This window comes from Lagenorhynchus albirostris, chromosome 14 (assembly GCF_949774975.1).
Source record: "Lagenorhynchus albirostris chromosome 14, mLagAlb1.1, whole genome shotgun sequence".
Lineage (NCBI taxonomy): Eukaryota > Metazoa > Chordata > Mammalia > Artiodactyla > Delphinidae > Lagenorhynchus > Lagenorhynchus albirostris.
The window spans coordinates 50,945,159-50,963,270 of NC_083108.1; the positions used below are offsets into that span (position 1 = coordinate 50,945,159).

The 18,112-nt window shown below is 37.9% G+C and overlaps 1 protein-coding gene across 3 annotated transcripts in view; it reads left to right on the plus strand.

The window, feature by feature from the left end:
- ROCK1 (Rho associated coiled-coil containing protein kinase 1) overlaps positions 1-4,488 on the plus strand; it is a 148,047-nt gene extending 143,559 nt beyond the window's left edge. For all 3 annotated transcript variants that reach the window (XM_060120837.1, XM_060120838.1, XM_060120839.1), the window contains 4 exons: positions 722-800; positions 959-1,220; positions 1,569-1,776; positions 3,001-4,488. In XM_060120837.1, coding sequence (XP_059976820.1) covers positions 722-800; positions 959-1,220; positions 1,569-1,776; positions 3,001-3,004 — 553 coding nt within the window. In that variant the 3' untranslated portion in view covers positions 3,005-4,488. The remainder of the gene's footprint in view (positions 1-721; positions 801-958; positions 1,221-1,568; positions 1,777-3,000) is intronic.
- The last annotated feature ends 13,624 nt before the right edge of the window (positions 4,489-18,112 follow it).

Sequence of the window (18,112 nt, forward strand, 5' to 3'; positions counted from 1 at the left end):
AGCCTGCATGCCTTTACCACATGTATAGATTTGTATGACCACCACCAAGTTAAAATATAGAATAGTTTCATCACAGGGATTCTTCATTGCCCTTTTATAGCCATAGGAAGCACCCTTTCTGTACTCCTCTCTAATCTTTGGCAACCACTAATCTGTTCTCCATCTGTATAATTTTGTCACTTCAAGGATGTTATGTAAATGGAATCAAATAGTATGTAACATTCGATATGCTTCTTTCACTCAGTGTAATTCCCTTGAAGTCCATCCAAGAGGTAGTTTTCTTCTTTTTGTGGTTGAGTAGTGTTCCATCATATAACTATATCACAGTTTGTTTAACCATTCATTTAAGTTTTTTCCAATTTTGGCCTATTAAAAATAAAGCTGCTGTGAACATTCATGTACAGGTTTTCATATATATAGATTTGTAAGAAAGTGCCATACTCTTTTCCAGAGTGACTCTGCAGTTTTACATTTCTCCCACAGTTGTATGAGTGAGCTAGTTTCTCTGCATCATCACCAGCATTTGGTGTTATTACTATTTTTATTTTAAAAATTCTGATACGAGTATAGTGATACTACTGTGATTTTAATTTGCATTTCTCTAATGACTAATCTTTTCCTATGCTTATTTGCCACCTCTGTGATCTCTTCAACGAAATATCTCTCTTTTGCTATAAATGAGTTTTTATAATGGCCTACATCATATTTCTTTTCATTTTAGTAAATTGTTTCATGTTCGTCCTGTAACCCAAGGAGATGTGTACAGAGCTGAAACTGAAGAAATTCCTAAAATATTCCAGGTAAAAATCTGAAAATATAATTTTAGAAGATCCTTTACCTAAGTACTAAGTGTATTTGTGAAGTAAATGTAAATACACCAATACTTTTACACATTTGAAACTTGTATGTATAGATTAAGACCTTTTTTTAATCTTCTGTTTACCATTCCTAAATGTAGATACTATACGCAAATGAAGGTGAATGTAGAAAAGACGTAGAGATGGAACCAGTACAACAAGCTGAGAAAACTAATTTTCAAAACCACAAAGGTCATGAGTTCATTCCTACCCTCTACCACTTTCCCGCCAACTGTGAGGCCTGTGCCAAACCTCTCTGGCATGTTTTTAAGCCACCCCCTGCCCTGGAATGTCGAAGGTGCCACGTTAAGTGCCACAGAGATCACTTAGATAAGAAAGAGGACTTAATTTCTCCATGTAAAGGTAAGGCATGAAAATTATTTTTATAACATGTAACAAATTAGAGACTTAAATCCCAATGAAATAACTTCTTCAGATGTGGCATTTCCTATACCAAGTTGAAAAAAGATAATAAGACGTAATATTTTGGCACTGGTGGAGCCACATGCATATTTCTGATTTTACTTTATTTTTCTCACTAATTTATGACTAATATTTTCTCTTTAAATTTTCCGACTTAATTGAATTAAGAAGACAAGATATTGTCCAAGCTTAATTAAGCATAGTAAATCTTTTTAAATTGTAAGAATATTTGATAAGGCTCTTTTAGGTATTATGTGACCTTAATTGTGCTCTTTTTTCTTAAAATAGTAAGTTATGATGTAACATCAGCAAGAGATATGCTGCTACTAGCATGTTCTCAGGATGAACAAAAAAAATGGGTAACTCATTTAGTAAAGAAGATTCCTAAGAATCCACCATCTGGTTTTGTTCGTGCGTCGCCTCGAACACTTTCTACAAGATCCACTGCAAATCAGTCTTTCCGGAAAGTGGTCAAAAATACATCTGGAAAAACTAGGTAAGGATTGAAATGTTAACCTTTTTAACTGTGAGTATGTGATTGGATAATATCTATTAAAATCCAGAGTCCGATTGTTCTTTTCCCCATAAAGGGCATCGTTTGTATCTGGGTATTTATATATGACTTGAAATGACTTTACAAATTAGTTTAACTGATTCTTGTTAGAAGCTAATAATGTTTATAAATGTCATATTTATTTAGTTCAATGTCAGGTTTTATTGTCATTGGTTATGGTACATATTTAGCCCTTAATGTTTTAAACGACTGTTGTCCACCCCTTTTTAATGTAAATAGTTTCATGTAAAACTTTGCTCATTTTATTTTTAACTATGTTGGCAGATTTTTTTTTAATCAAAATTATTTGGTATTATCAGTGTTAACAAATAAACTTCCCAGTTAAGTATCCTTCTTTTCTTCTTTTTGGGAGAGTGTAGTTTATCTTGTTTTGATGGAATTTTTTCAAAAATATTTATATGGTAAAACAAGCAGTTACAGGACATAAACCCTTTCCTGAGGAGCGGTTATGATAACTCATTAAGTTCTCATTTAACACATGAAAAAATGGAGCTCAGAGAAATTAAGCAACTTGCACAAGATCACACAGCCAACTAGTAGCATAGTCAGGTTGGACCCCACTTTTATCCATTTCTGAAGCCTATGTTTTTTCTCCTATACCAAATACCAACTTTCCCTAGAGTGTAATCCTTATATTAAGAGGGACATTTGAATCTAGAAGCTGAGACCTAACACTGATTTGCCTCTCTGCTGATGTCACCCAAGTCTTCCAAGCAGGCTTAAAGCCATATTTAATTTATCCCATTTCTTCATTCCATATTATCAATAACCAAGTCTAATTCTTTGAAATGACTCATAGCCATTCCTCCTTCTGTATTCCTCAGCTACCATACTATTCCAGTGCATTATCACCTCACTCTGGACTTCTTTCTGTAGAATCTTGTATTGTCCCTCTCCTATATAGGATAAAAGCTGAATCTAAAATACTTAAAATTTTTTATAGCTTTGTGGGGGGAAAAAAGTGTTTGGAACAAAGTAGAAGCAAAAAGGAGATAATAGTGTGTTTTTCCTTTTTCCTGTTTTCCAAATTTTGTGTATTAGTTAACTATTATATATAATGTATATGTACCTTTCCTTCCAATTTTTGTTTTCTGAATTTTTAAACTGCGTACATTTCTTAAATTTTTTATTTTTTTCCCTCAACAGTTAACCATGTGACCTAGTGCCTTGTGGAATTGTGTGGGATGCTACCTGATAAACCAGGCATCTTTTACCATGCAGAGCAGAAGGCTGTTCCTTTGACACAATATCACAGGCTTCAGGGTTAAGATTGCTGTTATTCTGTCCTTGCTTTGGCACAAAAGCACACTGAGGATTGTTTTTTTGTTTTGTTTTGTTTTTGTTTTTTATTGCGGGTTTGCCTACAGGTAGATTAGATTAATTATTACTATGTAATGCAAATACAATTGAGGGAAAGCTTAGCTAGATATATTTTTTTAAAAAGGTGCTGCCTTTTTGAATTTCTAAGAAAACGCCTGTCAATCATGATAGAACACAGTTTTCCTCATACGAGTGAGAGGAAGAGACTTTCACTTTCAAGTGGAATGGCCGTCACTATCAAGATCAGCTCATGGAAGGAGTAAAGAAAATATCTCAAAATGAGACAACTGAAATTTTTTTTTAATAACTTCAGTTTTTATGCTCTTGCAAGACTATACAAAACTATTGTAAGAAAGCAGTGACATCACTTGACTTCAGTGCCCTCACTGTAGAATTTAAAAGCCTTACTGTTGATTGCCTGTGGTGGACTTGATGGAAAATAAATATCTTACATTATGCTTTACAAAATACTGTATGTGTTTCAGCAAGTTTGTAGATTGGGGAATGGGAGAAGGCAAAAAAATTACATTTAATCTATGCATTTTTGCCAAGCCATATTGAGTTATTTTACTACTAGAGACATTAGGAACTAACTGTACAAAAGAACCAAGTTTAAAAGCATTTTGTGGGGTACATCATTTCTGTAATTATATAATATGTTTCTTTGTGGTTTTAAGTGATAAAGACATTAAGTTAACAAACATATAAGAAATGTATGCACTGTTTGAAATGTAAATTATTCTTAGAACACTTTTGATGGGAGTTGCATTGCCCTTTTAGTGCCTTAATTTGAGAGAATTATTTTACTGCCATGACTAAATATAAAAATTTCAAAAAACATATTTTCAGAAAATTATGTGTGTTGGGGGTTTTTCATTGATAATTGGCTTAATTTAAAATATTTAGAGGTTTGGTGGACTTCCATAAATTGAGTACAATCTTTGCATCAAACTACCTGCTAAAATAATGAATGACTTCATAAAACTCTGCAAAATATGTAGAAGGTTGCACCAATATAAAAGAAAATTATGGCAATACATCTGTGATGTTTTCCAGTTAACATAGGAATTACCAGATAAATACTGTTAAACTCTTGTTCAATAGCAAGGGTTGATTCATATGGGCAGTATGATTTATTGTTTATTTTTTTAACCAAATACCTCCTCAGTAATTTATAATGGCTTTGCAGTAATGTCTATCAAATAAGCACTGGAAAACTGATTCGTCTCTAGGATGATATGCATGTTTCAAGTGGTATTAAAAGCCGCACTGATGGATATGTAATAATAAACATATCTGTTATTAATATGCTAATGACTCTGTGCTCATTTAATGAGAAATAAAAGTAATTTATGGATGGATACCTTTAATAATGACTGCTATGGTATTTTCTCATGACTGAGATGAATGGAAGCCATGCTGTAAATTAGTCCCTGGCTGCATACAAATGTTTGTTAAATTTCATGACTAAAGTGAATTTTTAAAAGATAAAACCTGGTTTGGGCTCTAAAATAGGAGTGCTACAGTTGAAATGAAAAGTTGGCTAATGTCTTTTGGAAATTCTCCATGGGTCTCTTACGTTTCTCACATCTTGGGAGCAGAAGCTCTGACAGCCTTTGTTTGTTCCACACTGTCTTTGCCAAGGAGATTTGTATAGTGAACAGCCGTGGAAGACATTGTGTTTCCATAGAGAGGAAAGCAGGTTTGTTTGCTGTTGTATAATAAAGATAGTGGCTCTCTCCAGGGCAAAAATTTGGCAGATTTGCTTGAGCTCATTATAAAAGATTCAGGTACCCTAAACTTTGGGCTCCTCAGCTATGATGCAAACTCACTGCATGCTCAGCGCCCACCTGGACCACTTTGCATTGCCCCTGTGGGACTCGGAGGGCAAGGGGAACTGATGAGAACGTGAAGCTCATGCTGCTTGCTGTGCTGTAAGTATAAAGTCATTTGGCTATGACCCAGGATCCATGAAATTGTGGCAGGCTAACTTGTAGCTTGCAAGTAGGGTGTAACCTCAGACCCTTCACAGTTCTGGACAGTGTCCTTACTACCGCCTCAGAACCATCACCATTACCCTAATGTATTAAGGTCTAATATATTAAGGTCCAGTAAAGTTCAGAGAACAGAGTTAATTTATTTGAGCAAGAGAGTACTTTTTTTTTTTTAACAAAATATTAACTTGAGCATAAAATTGTTGAGAACTGACAGAACTTTAAGGAATGACTTCAAATGCCACATTGCAAAACCAGGTCAACCAAGAGAGCTGCTGCTGCTTTTTTTTTTTTTTTCCATGTGGACTATTTTTAAAATCTTTATTGAATTTGTTACAATATTGCTTCTGTTTTATGTTTTGGTGTTTTGGCGGTGAGGTATATGGGATCTTAGCTCCCTGACCAGGGATCGAACCCATACACCTGCACTGGAAGGCGAAGTCTTAACCACTGGACCGCCAGGGACGTCCCCAACAGAGCTGCTTCTATTCTAAGTTCAGGAAACCACTCAATCCCAAAGTATACCAACGTGGCAAGCATCAGGATAGTGTCATCTAACGTGTCCACACCATGTTAGATGCTGTGTTTCATTCTCTTACCATTTAGGAACCTTGTTTCTAAACACTGGGGTCCCTGTCAGTAATACCTCAGAAAAATCCTTTTCATGAGCCTCCCTATCTGCTGGCATTAGCATACCCTCCATCTCTCCTCTGCCTTCTATAGGTGCATCTGCTCAACCAAAATACATCACATTCAGAATTCTAGCTGTAAGAAAGTCTGGGAAATGGAGCTTTTAGCTTTCTATCCTCTTGATTACAGGAAGACACAGAGTGTAGAATGAGATTAAGCCTCAAGCCTGCCCACCCACCACTCCTGAGAGCTTGGGTTGAGGTCTGGGATTATGGGCTAGAAAGAAAACAGCCGTTGTCATGATTCACAAGCACAACGATGGGTCACTTGTCATTATTTGGGGTTTCAGCTTAAAATAATCTCTCCATCCTTCGTTTAAAGAAATATCAATAAGTGAAATAATTTAAACATGGCAATCAAACTCTAATTGATAAAGTATGTGTTTTTTTCATATCACTAGAAGTTTTGTAATAACTAAATTTGGTATTTACATAAATTAGTTTGTTGATTCTTACTGGGTTGCTGGTTTGAGCTTTTTAATTTTTATTTTTGGTATTCCAGCACTTCTACAGTTCTTTCTCCTCAGAAAGAAAACACAGCTACTAGCAGCTAGTAGGATGAATAAAGACAATGTCTTTAAAAATTAGTTAGTTGTGAAGGACATAATATATTGTGCTACTACACTTTATTACTCTATGGTATCGTTTAATGAGCAAAAGTCTTAATTTTAGCAAAGTCAAATTTATTGATCTCCTTTATAGTTAGTGCTTTTTGTATTCTATTTAAGAACTCTCTCCTATTCCCCGGGTCGTGAAGATAATTCTGCGTTAGCTTCTTGAAGTTTCATTGTTTTGACTTTAACATTTACACAGTGGGGAAAGGATTGTCATGTCAATAAATGGTGTTGGGAAAACTGGATACCCACATACAAAAGAATGAAAATGGACCCTCAACTTACACAAAAATCAACTCGGATTAAAGTCTTAAGTGTAAGAACTAAAACTCAGACTCCTAGATGACAACATAAGGTAAAAGCTTCTTGACATTGGCCGTGGCAATGATTTCTTGGATATAACACCAAAAGCACAGGCAACAAAAGCAAAAACAGGCAAATGGAATTACATCAAACTAAAACTTCAGCACAGGAAAGGAAACAAAATAGTGAAAGGCAAGCTGTGGAATAAAAGAAAATATTCGCAAACCATATATCTGATAAAGGGTTAATGTTCAAAAACTGTAAGGAAATCCTACAACTCAATAGCAAAAACCAAAAACAGATAACCTGATTTAAAGTTGGGCAAAGGACCTGAATAGACATTTCTCCAAAGATGATATACAAATGGCCAACAGGTGTATGAAGAGATACTCAACATCACTAATCCTCAGGGAAATTAAAATTACAGTGAGATATCACGTCATACCTGTTTGAATTGCCATATCAAAAAAAAACCCCAAAAGATTTGTGGAATCTAAAAAATACAATAAACTAGTAAATAAAACAGAAGCAGACTCACAGATGCAGAGAACAAACTGGTGGTTACCAGTGGGGAGAGGGAAGGGGGGAAGAGCGATATAGGAGTAAGGGGAAATAAAGGGTTATGGGATTATACAAAATCATCTGTGTGAAACTTTTTTTTTTATTGGAATATAGTTGATTTTCAATGTTGTGTTAGCTTCGGGTGTACAGCAGAGTGACTCAGTTACACACATACATATATTCTTTTTCAGATTCTTTACCCATATAAGTTATTACAGAAAATTGAGTAGAGTTCCCTGTGTTTTACAGTAGGTCCTTGTTGGTTATCTATTTTATATATAGTAGTGTGTGTATATGTTAATCTGAAGCTCCTTATTTATCCCTCCCCACTACGTTTCCCCTTTAGTAACCATAAGTTTGTTTCTAAAATCTGTACGTCTGTTTTGTAAACTTTTGTAAATAAGCTCATTTGTATTATTTTTTAAAAATTAGATTCCATGTATGAGTGATACATAGGATATTTATCTTTCTCTGTCTGACTTCACTTTGTATGATAATTTCTAGGTCCATCCATGTTGCTGCAAATAGCATTATTTCATTCTTTTTTATGGCTGAATAATATTCCATTGTATATATATACCATTTCTTTATCCATTTATCTGTCGATGGACATTTAGGTTGCTTCCGTGTCTTGGCTATTGTATATGGTACTGCAATGAACATTGGGTTCATTATATCTTTTCGAATTATGATTTTCTCCAGATATATGCCCAGGAGTGGGATTGCTGGATCATATGGTAGCTCTATTTTTAATAGTTTTTAAGGAACCTCCATACTGTTCTCCATAGTGGCTGTACCAGTTTACATTCCCACCAACAGTGTGGGAGGGTTCTCTTTTCTCCACACCCTCTCCAGCATTTATTGTTTGTAGACTTTTTGATGATGGCCATTTTGACTGTGTGTATGAAACTTTTGAAAATTGTAAAGCACTATAGAATTTAAAGAACCTTTCATTCAATTTAAAAAAAGCATTATTTATCCCTTACATCAAAAAAAATAACAAAACAAAGAAAGATCAGTGTTGGCAAAGATGTGGAGAAAAGGGAACTTTTGTACACTGTGCAAATGTAAATTAGTACAGCCACTATAGAAGACAGTATGGAGGTTGCTCAAAAAAATTTTGCTTAGTCACCATTACAGCATTATCAAGAGAGGCTAGATTATCAAACAATCCCCCAAATCTCAGGGGCTTACAAAAACAAAGGTTTATTTCTCCCTAACATGACCTGTCCACCATGGGTCAGCTGCAGCTTTGTTCCACATCCTATTCACTCTGGGACTCCATAGCAGCCTCTCTCAGGAACATCACTGACCATCATGGCAAAGGAAAAGAGAACATGGTGACCCATGAGCTAAATCTTAATGCTTTGGCCTAGATGCAACACATGTCACTCATTAATATCTCATGGCCAAAGTAAGTCATAGGCCAAACCTGCCATCAAGGAGAGGAGGATACATAATCATATGATTGGGAAGGACAGGAAATTGGGGGAACAATAATGTTTCCTACCACAATTATTTCCTTTTCCTTTGACCAACAAATCAAGGTTTTTACACATGAGCACCTCAATACCCCATTTTACTGAAAGAAAAGTGGTATGATTTTTATCTGTTTCTGCCAATTTAATGTAATCTTTTCCATTTTCCCCCTCCAAGCTATATTTCTTAGAGTGACAGAATTTTAAAGTTGGAAGTGATTTTAGAGATAGTCCAACTCAAGCTACTTAATTGTATCAGTACTCAGGGAGGAAATTGTAACATGTCCATGTCCTAAATTGCAGTTAGACACAAAACAGGATAGAACCCATGTCTCCCAGCTCATAATTGAATGCTGCTTCTACCACATATAGTTTCATTTTCAAACCTGAGTTATTAAGATGATATGCTTTTTAATCGAGTACATGTTATTCAATACACGAACATGATTACAGAAAACACTTAAACGTGTAGGAAAAAATGTAAAGATGGAACTCATGTTTGGATATCACTTTACAACATACGCTTTTGTATACAGAATCTTTTGGTTGCAAATGGAAAACCCAACTCAAACTGACTAAAGAAGAGGAAATTTATTGACTCGTGCAATTATAAAGTTTAGAAGAAAAGTTGGCTCTGAGCTTGAATCCAGGGGCTCGAATGATGTCGTCAGGATCCTTGTATCTCCAGCTGTTTCCTCTGGGTGGGCCTCCTCACATAGTCTCAAGTCACTGAAGCACCAGGCTTACATTCTAGAAATGTAGCAATGTCAGCCAAAAGCCTAATCATTCCTAGGATCTGGGGAAATCTTCTCACTGCTTGCATTATATGTCTATCCTTGAGCCTATTCCTGTGGGCAGAGGGTGTTACCAAACCAAACTTGGGTCCCCTTGCCCCATACACAGCAAAGCCAATCTACTGACACAGGGTTGTAATGAAGGCAAGTACAACAGTTATTGCAGGGCCAAGCAAGGAGAACAGGCAGGTCATGCTCAAAAGCCCCGAACTTCTGATGGCTTTCAGGAAAGGGACTTTGAAGACAAAGTGAGGGAGAGAGTCTCAGGGTATGTGATCGGCTTGTGCACAATTCTCTGATGGGTTGATGGTGAGGTAACAGGGTGATGTTTGGGGAATCTCCATTAACCTTCTGGTTCTAATTGGCCTGGGGTCGTCATGCAGTTAACTTCCTCCACCTGGCGAGGGTTTTCGTATCTGCAAAACAGATCAAGGATATGGCTCAGGATATTGTCTAGAGCCCTTGAGGAGGAACTAAAGGTCCTTGACTTTGTTTTATAGCTAAATTATTATTTTTGTCTTGCGTGGCTGTTTCCCTATGTTTCTGCATTTTCTCACTCCTCTGATTAAATTTGCTCTTTGGAACTCGTGGAAGACCTAGGAGGCCAAAGCTTTTTAACAAACGAGGTGGGGGACGTAAGTGGGGGACCTGTCCCCAGGAAGCCCTTGCAGGGTCCTGCTTGGCTTCAAGGGAAGCAGTGTTCTGATTGGTTACATGTGAGGTCAGACCCACACAAACCTTGTACATTGAGAGAGGAGGAGGAAGGGTTGGTTTGCAAAGGGAAAATCAGGCTGCTCTTATGCAAAAACGCAAGAGGCAAAAGCAACAGATGTTCCTTATAGCTGCTGGTTGCGCTGGTTCTCTATAGGGAAAACCTGGAAATTTTGGCAAATTTTATAATCTTTAAAAAACTGAATAACAACCAGAAAATGGATTTGATAAATAGGTGTATGGTGAAAAATAACATGGGAGTAATTACTATAAGAAATTTTAGCATATACATGGTCAACTTTTTTGTGGAATCAAAGGAATCTGAATGTGAGGATAAGAAGTAAATTGGGAATCAAAATACATGTGATTAAAAGACTTTCTTTGGGAAGCGGCTGCACTTTTTCCCTCCTGTTTCCCTCCCAAACACACTACCCACCACCAATTTTTGTTGAAATGTGTGTGGGTTTCTAGGAGGAAAGAAATTTCTAGTTTTGTTGCTATGGCTCTTGGGTGAGTTGCCAGGAGGAAAACAACACCACTGCTATTTTTTTGACAGAGCATTCTGTCACACTGAGAACGCACTTGAGAGCACATGAGCAAGCAGATTTTAAACCAATATTTCTGCTACTACCACCCAGTCCTCCATTTAAATTTTCTGCTTGAGTGTTCCAAAAATGTTGCTCCAAATTACATGATATGCAAATTATCCTTTTTCTCACTGTAGGAAAAAAAAAGTAGAGAACATTAATGTGGTCTTTCTGTCTTGACTGAAAGGGATCCCTATAAAAGAATTCTTGATGTAGGTTAGATCTTCACTTTGGAGTAAGAGATTACATGGAAGAAATTTCAGTATTACTCTTCTTGTTTGTGATGACTAGAGACTTTAAGAAGATAGAAAACCCCACTTAGCTAAGACTAAACTTTTTATCCTGGCACGCAGGCTCTAATTGCGTCCTATATCACCCACCCTACATTATCTATTGCCACAGCGCTGCACATGTGTCCTCTGCACTATTCCAGCTAGTCTCCTTCCTGTCCTCCACATGCATAGTTATTACTTATTTTAATAATTTTTTCCTACATTTTCTGATAGATTATGAGCTCCTGCAGTGCAGGGTCCATAAGTCGACAATACATAATTGTTGAATTAATGAATTCGATTGCTATGATGTTTTGCTTTTTTCTGTCTCTCTAAAACCTTCCTGCCCCCAACTGCTTCCCATTTGCTTCTGTTTCTTTCTACTCTGAATTCCTATCAACAACACCCAAAATCCACTATTCAGCAAATATATCAGATACCCTCCGTGCTGGGTCTTGGCCCTGATAGAGACTACATTTCCCAGACTTCCACGCAGCTTGGCTATATAATTGTTTTCACCAGCGAAATGTGAATGGACGTGGTTTGTGCACATCGCTCCCCTTACTCTTGCTTAAAAGGAAATTGCTGCCCTGTACTTTTCCCCATTAGGTTCTTCCTGTGTGCTGTAAACCCAAATGTGTCTGCAACCCATCTTCGACCAAATAGAAAAAGACAGGTTCTTTACTGCTTTGCTGCTCAAAAGAGTGATTTCCTGAGAGCTTGTTAGTATCTTAGACTTCATCCAAGACCTACTGAATTAGAAGCTGCATTTTAACAAGATCCCAGGTGATTCACATTCACATTAAACTTTGAGAAGCTCTGCTTTAGGGGCTGGCAGAGGAACTGTATGGAAAGAATGTTGGTCTTTGATGAAGACCTCGTGAAGCAGAGCAATTGCTCCTCCCATATCTATATGATTTGGGAATATATATGTTATATATATTATATATAAATAATTTGAATATGAATATACATGTTTTCAAATTATTTAAGGCTGGGCTTTTTCCCTCCAAGTGTTTATAATTTAGTAGAGGGGAAAAGATAGAGGAATATTAAAATTATAGATGCTATAAGAAAGTTTACTGCATATTTGCTGGTTTTCTTCTTAGGATGGGGGAAGCTTGTGGTAGACAGTGTAATGCTCCCCCAAAGATGTCTGTGTCCTAATTTCCTAAACCTGTGAATATGTTACTTTATATGCCAAAAGGGACTTTGCAGATATGATTACTCTAGGGACGTTAAATGAAATTAGCCTGGGTTAGCCAGGTGAGGCCAATGTAACCACAAGGGTCTTTATAAAGAGGGAGGCGGAGGATCTGAGTCAGAAGAGTTGCCGGGAGGATGGAAGCTGAGGTTGGAGTGATGCCTTTGCTGGAGCAGAGCCGTGAGACGAGGAATGCGGGCAGTCTCTAGAACCTGGGAAAGGTAAGGAATGGATTCTTCCCTAGAGCCTCCAGAAAGAGTGCCGTCTTGCTAATACCATAAGGTTAGGACCGTTCGTGGACTTCTTCTGTCTGCCAGAACTGTTAAGATGATAAATTTGTGTTCTGGCGTTTTCTTGGTTTTTTGTTTGTTTTTGTGTTGTTGTTTTATTTTAAGCTACTAAATGTGTGGTAATTTGTTACAGCAGTGATAGGAAATAAATACATAGCTCTTTGGTTTTGGGCAGCCCATGCCCCACACGCTGATGTGTCTGGGAGGTGGAGCCAGGCATTCTTTTCCTCATCCTTGGTCGATTATATGTTCTTGCTCAGGACATGGAATTTTGAGAGAGTGAGGTAGACTTGGAATTAGAAATTAGTTATGGAGGTGGTGGCAGCAGTGGCCAGACTATTTCTGTGACATGACCTGGCCTATGTTTCCCACTGCCCATGTCACTGGGTTCCTATCCATTATCTAGACCTGTTTCACAGGTTTTCCTATTGATTCTGTCAGTTTACCCTGTGTTACCAATTAACTCCTTCTCTCAGGTTTCTATTGTTTACAGCCAAGAGCGCTGATGAATTCAGAGAGCCGTATAGTTAATGTGTGCATATTTCAATATTCCTAGTAGATACTCAGTCTTAGGAGGGGAGAGCCTTTGTTTCATTCATCTTTGTACCTACGGCTTTAGGTACAGTGAGTGTCTTGCACTCAATACATACTTGTTGAATAAAAGCAGCAAACAACTACGATGCTGCTACTTGAAAGAAAGGGGTAATTATAGAAGTAGGCTTGAAGTTTATACGAAGGAGTTAGCATTAAATGGAGACTTGAAAGATGCATAGGATTTCTGTTGGCCAGATAAGGAGGGGGCATTCTTAAGCAATAAACCATAGGTGGTTCACCAGCTAAAAACCTTTCTGGTATTTGGCCACCTTTTAGAGACTTTGTTTATTTATTTATAAACATGCAGGTTAAGATATGACCAATATACTCATTATTTAAAGAAGTCAATCTTAAGCAGAAGATTCTCTCCATTAGACACCTGCAGACCAGGGCTTAGCAATGTATGAGACATGGGGCGAGGTTGCTGCTATCTACAACTCTTGCTGACATCCAGGGAGACCAGCCATGCAGATTTCCTTTTATGCTTCCTTTCAGTGCTAGCACTGTTCCACATCCTCACTGTGCCCCATTTGTCTTAAATTCAAATTCCCAGATCCCCCAATGAGGCTAGAAGATAGTTGTACCAAAAGTTGGGGGTGTGTATGTTGAAAACAAAGTTAGTCTAGAAGACTCCCTGGTCATGTACACAATGAGTAAGCTCAAAATAGTTTTCTCTCACATTCCAGTTCTCACAGCATCAAGTAATTCTAGAGTACCTGCCAGATAGCCACAATTCCTGTTTATAGTTTGGTCGAGGGAATACAGACGTTAAAGAAATAGAATGATGAAAGTTACTAGAGGGAAAGCACAGGGTGCGATGAGAGACAGTATATGATAAGCACTGGCATCCTTCCATCTTTAGGCCTCCCTTACTGTCAACTTCACAGGGCAGCAAAGAGTTGCCCACTGAGGACCTATCCAGTATATTTTTAAAGATATATTTTATAGAACTATATTACTGAACATTTGGAAAGTAGAGAATAAAGCTACCCATAGTCCTCTACTCGAGCCACACCCTACAAAATCCCTCTCAAGTATTTTTTTTTTTTTTTCCTGTACGCGAGCCTCTCACCGTTGTGGCCTCTCCCGTTGCGGAGCACAGGCTCCGGACGCACAGGCTCAGCGGCCATGGCTCACGGGCCCAGCCGCTCCGCGGCATGTGGGATCTTCACGGACCAGGGCACGAACCCGTGTCCCCTGCATCGGCAGGCGGACTCCCAACCACTGCGCCACCAGGGAAGACCCCCCCTCAAGTTTTTATTGTGTAATCTGAAATAGCTATCATTTATTGTACACTATGTGCAATGCCCTGTGCTAAGTATCTTCTATACAGGATCTTATTTCATCCTCGCAACAATCCTGTAATGTAGACATTTTATCTCCATTTTATAGATCAGGGAACTGAGGCTCAGAGGTTACACAGCTAGTAATGAGATTCAAAACAAGTCTGAATCACAAACCAAATCCAACAACACATGGAAAGGGTCATACCCCCAATCAAGCTGGATTCATCCCCGGGTCACAGGGATGGTTCAGTATACACAAATCAATCAATGAGTTACAGCACATCAACAAAAGAAAATACAAAAGCCACATGATCATCTCAATAGATGCAGAAAAAGCATTTGATAAAAATTCAACATCCATTCATGATTAAAAATCACCAAATTTGGTATAGAGGGAACAAATCTCAGCATAATAAAAGCAATTTATGACAAACTCACAGCCAACAAAATACTCAACGGTGAAAAGCTGAAAGCCTTCCTGCTAAATTCTGGGACAAGACAAGGGTGCCTACTCTCACCACTTCTATTCAACATAGTATTGGAAATCCTAGCCACAGCAAACCGAGAAGAAAAATAAAAGGCATCCAATAGAAAGAGAGAGGTAAAATTGTCATTATATGCGATGACATGATACTCTATACAGAGAACCCTAAAGATTCCACACAAAAACTATTAGAAATGATAAATGAATTCAGCAAGGTAGCAGGATACAAGATTAACATACAGAAATCTTTTGCATTTCTTTACACTAACAATGAAATATCAGAAAGAAAAAGTTAAAAAAATTGCTTTTTAAAATCACCAGATACTATAAAACTCCTAAAGGAAGGCATAGGCAGAATGCTCTTTGACATAAATCGCAGCAATAGTTTTTTGGATCTGTCTCCTAGAGTAATGGAAATAAATGAGACCTAATTAAGCTTAAAAGCTTTTGCACAGCAAAGGAAACCACAAACAAACCACAAAGAAAACCTACAGAATAGGAGAAAATATTTGCAAATGATGTTACCGACAAGGGATTAATTTCCAAAATACACAAACAGCGCATACAGCTCAATATCAAAAATACAACTCAATCAAAAAATGGGCAAAAGACCTAAATAGACATTTCTCCAAAGAAGACATACAGATGGCCAACAGGCACATGAAAAGATGCTCAACATCACTAATTATTAGAGAAATGCAAATCAAAACTGCAATGAGGTATTCCCTCATGATGCTCAGAATGGCCATCATCAAAAATTCTGCAAATAATAAATGCTAAAGAGGGTGTAAAGAAAAGAGAACCCTCCTGCACTGTTGGTGGGAGTGTAAATTGGTGCAGTCTATGGAGAAGAGTATGGAGGTTCCTTAAAAAGCTAAAAATAGACTTACTGTATGATCATGCAATCCCACTCCTGGGCATATATCTGGAGAAAAAGATAATACATGCACCATATTCATAGCAGCACTATTTACAATAGCCAAGACATGGTAGCAACCTATATATCCATCAACGGATGAATGGATAAAGAAGATGTGGTATACATATACAATGGAATACTACTCAGCCATAAAATAGAATGAAATAATGCCATTTGCAGCAACATGGATGAACCTAGAGATTATTACACTAAGTGAAGTAAGTCAGAGAAAGACAAATATCATATGATATCATTTATAAGTGGAATCTTTAAAAATGATACAAGTGAACTTATTTACAAAACAGAAATAGACTCAGACATAGAAAACAAATAATGGTTACCAAAGGGGAAAGTGGGGGGAGGGAAAAATTAGGAGTTTGAGATGAACAGATACTACTATTCATAAAATAAACAAAAAGGACTCACTGTATAGTACAGAGAAGTATATTCAATACCTTGTCATCTACACTGGAAAAGAATCTGAAAAAGTATATATATATTCTAATATATATATATATAATATAGAATATATAGAATCACTTTTCTGTATACCTGAAACTAACACAACTTTTATTTTTTAATATTTATTTATTTTTGGCTGTGTTGGGTCTTTGCGGCTGTGTTGGGTCTTTGCTGCTGCGCGCGGTCTTTCTCTAGTTGTGGCGAGCAGGGGCTACTCTTTGTTGCAGTGCGCAGGCTTCTCACTGTGGTGGCTTCTCTTTGTTGCAGAGCACAGGCTCTAGGCATGTGGGCTCAGTAGTTGTGGCACGCAGGCTCTAGAGTGCAGGCTCAGTAGTTGTGGCACACTGGCTTAGTTGCTCTGTGGCATGTGAGATCTTCCCACAACAGGGATCGAACCCACGTTCCCTGCATTGTCGGGCAGATTCTTAACCACTGCGCTACCAGGGAAGTCCCTAACACAACTTTTAAATCAACTATACTTCAATTAAAAAAAAAGTCTGGGGTGGGACAGGGAGGGTGGGAGGGAGGGAGATGCAAGAGGGAAGAGATATGGGGACATACGTATATGCATAACTGATTCACTTTGTTATAAAGCAGAAACTGACACACGATTGTAAAGCAATTATACTCTAATAAAGATGTTAAAATTTTTTTAAGAAGTCTGAATCTATGAACAATGGTTTTATGTACTGCATAAATCCGATATACTCAATAAATCCAATATACTCTTTCCACTTAATATTACACATATTACTTTAAATAACGTTCTGCGTATCTTTGTGTTATTTTGGTCACATTTTGGATCATATTTTTATGATAGGCCTTGAATAATGAAGTAGGGAAGGGTAAGACTCCTGATGTAGACTGATAAAACTCACTCTCCTATGGGCTGCACTGTTTTAAAATATGGACAATTTAATTTTGAAATAGGGACAGTTTCAACTCCTCGTTTGCAGTATAGGAGATCATTATAAAACCTCTATATTAGGCAAGAAAGCACCTCAATTTTAATTTCCACGTTTTCGGAATTCCTTCGTTCATTTACAGGTTCTATTTCCTTTCTAACTCATCTAGAAAGTTTTAAACTGATGTCAGCCGTGACAATTTAGAGTTTGAAAAAGGCCTCAGAAACCTTCCAGTCTATCTTCTTCATTTACCAGGCTGAGGAAACAGGTCCAAAACAATTAAGTGGAGGGCTGCACGTAACTTCCACGGGGCAGTCAAGGGCGCTGTTATCTACTCCTTTACTAGAGCCAACCTAGGGTACGAACAGGTGTTAGAAACAGCAGTAATACATTACAACCAAGACAGACCTATCTCTGAAATATTCAGATCATTTTGATGTTTATTTTTGTTGCAAAATCCTAGACATTTTCATTAATAAGTAGACCAAGTTGAGGGGCGGAGCAAGGCTCTTCTCCAGCCTACATTAACAGAGAGAATAAAACCCCAGCTCGTACTGCCCCACCGTTTGGAAACGGGTGAACGACCTCCTAAGAAGCTGCGGCTGCGACCCTAGGTTCCCGCTATGTCTGCAGCCGGGCGGGGCGGGGCGGGGCTGGGAGCCGGTAGGCGCAGACGGGGTGCAGTGCGCAGGCGCGCACCTGTGAAGCGCAGGGGCCCCGGGCACCCGGCCGCTCCCACCTCCCTTGTCTCTCCACCCGCAGGCCCCGCCTCGCTTCCTCCCCTCAGACGC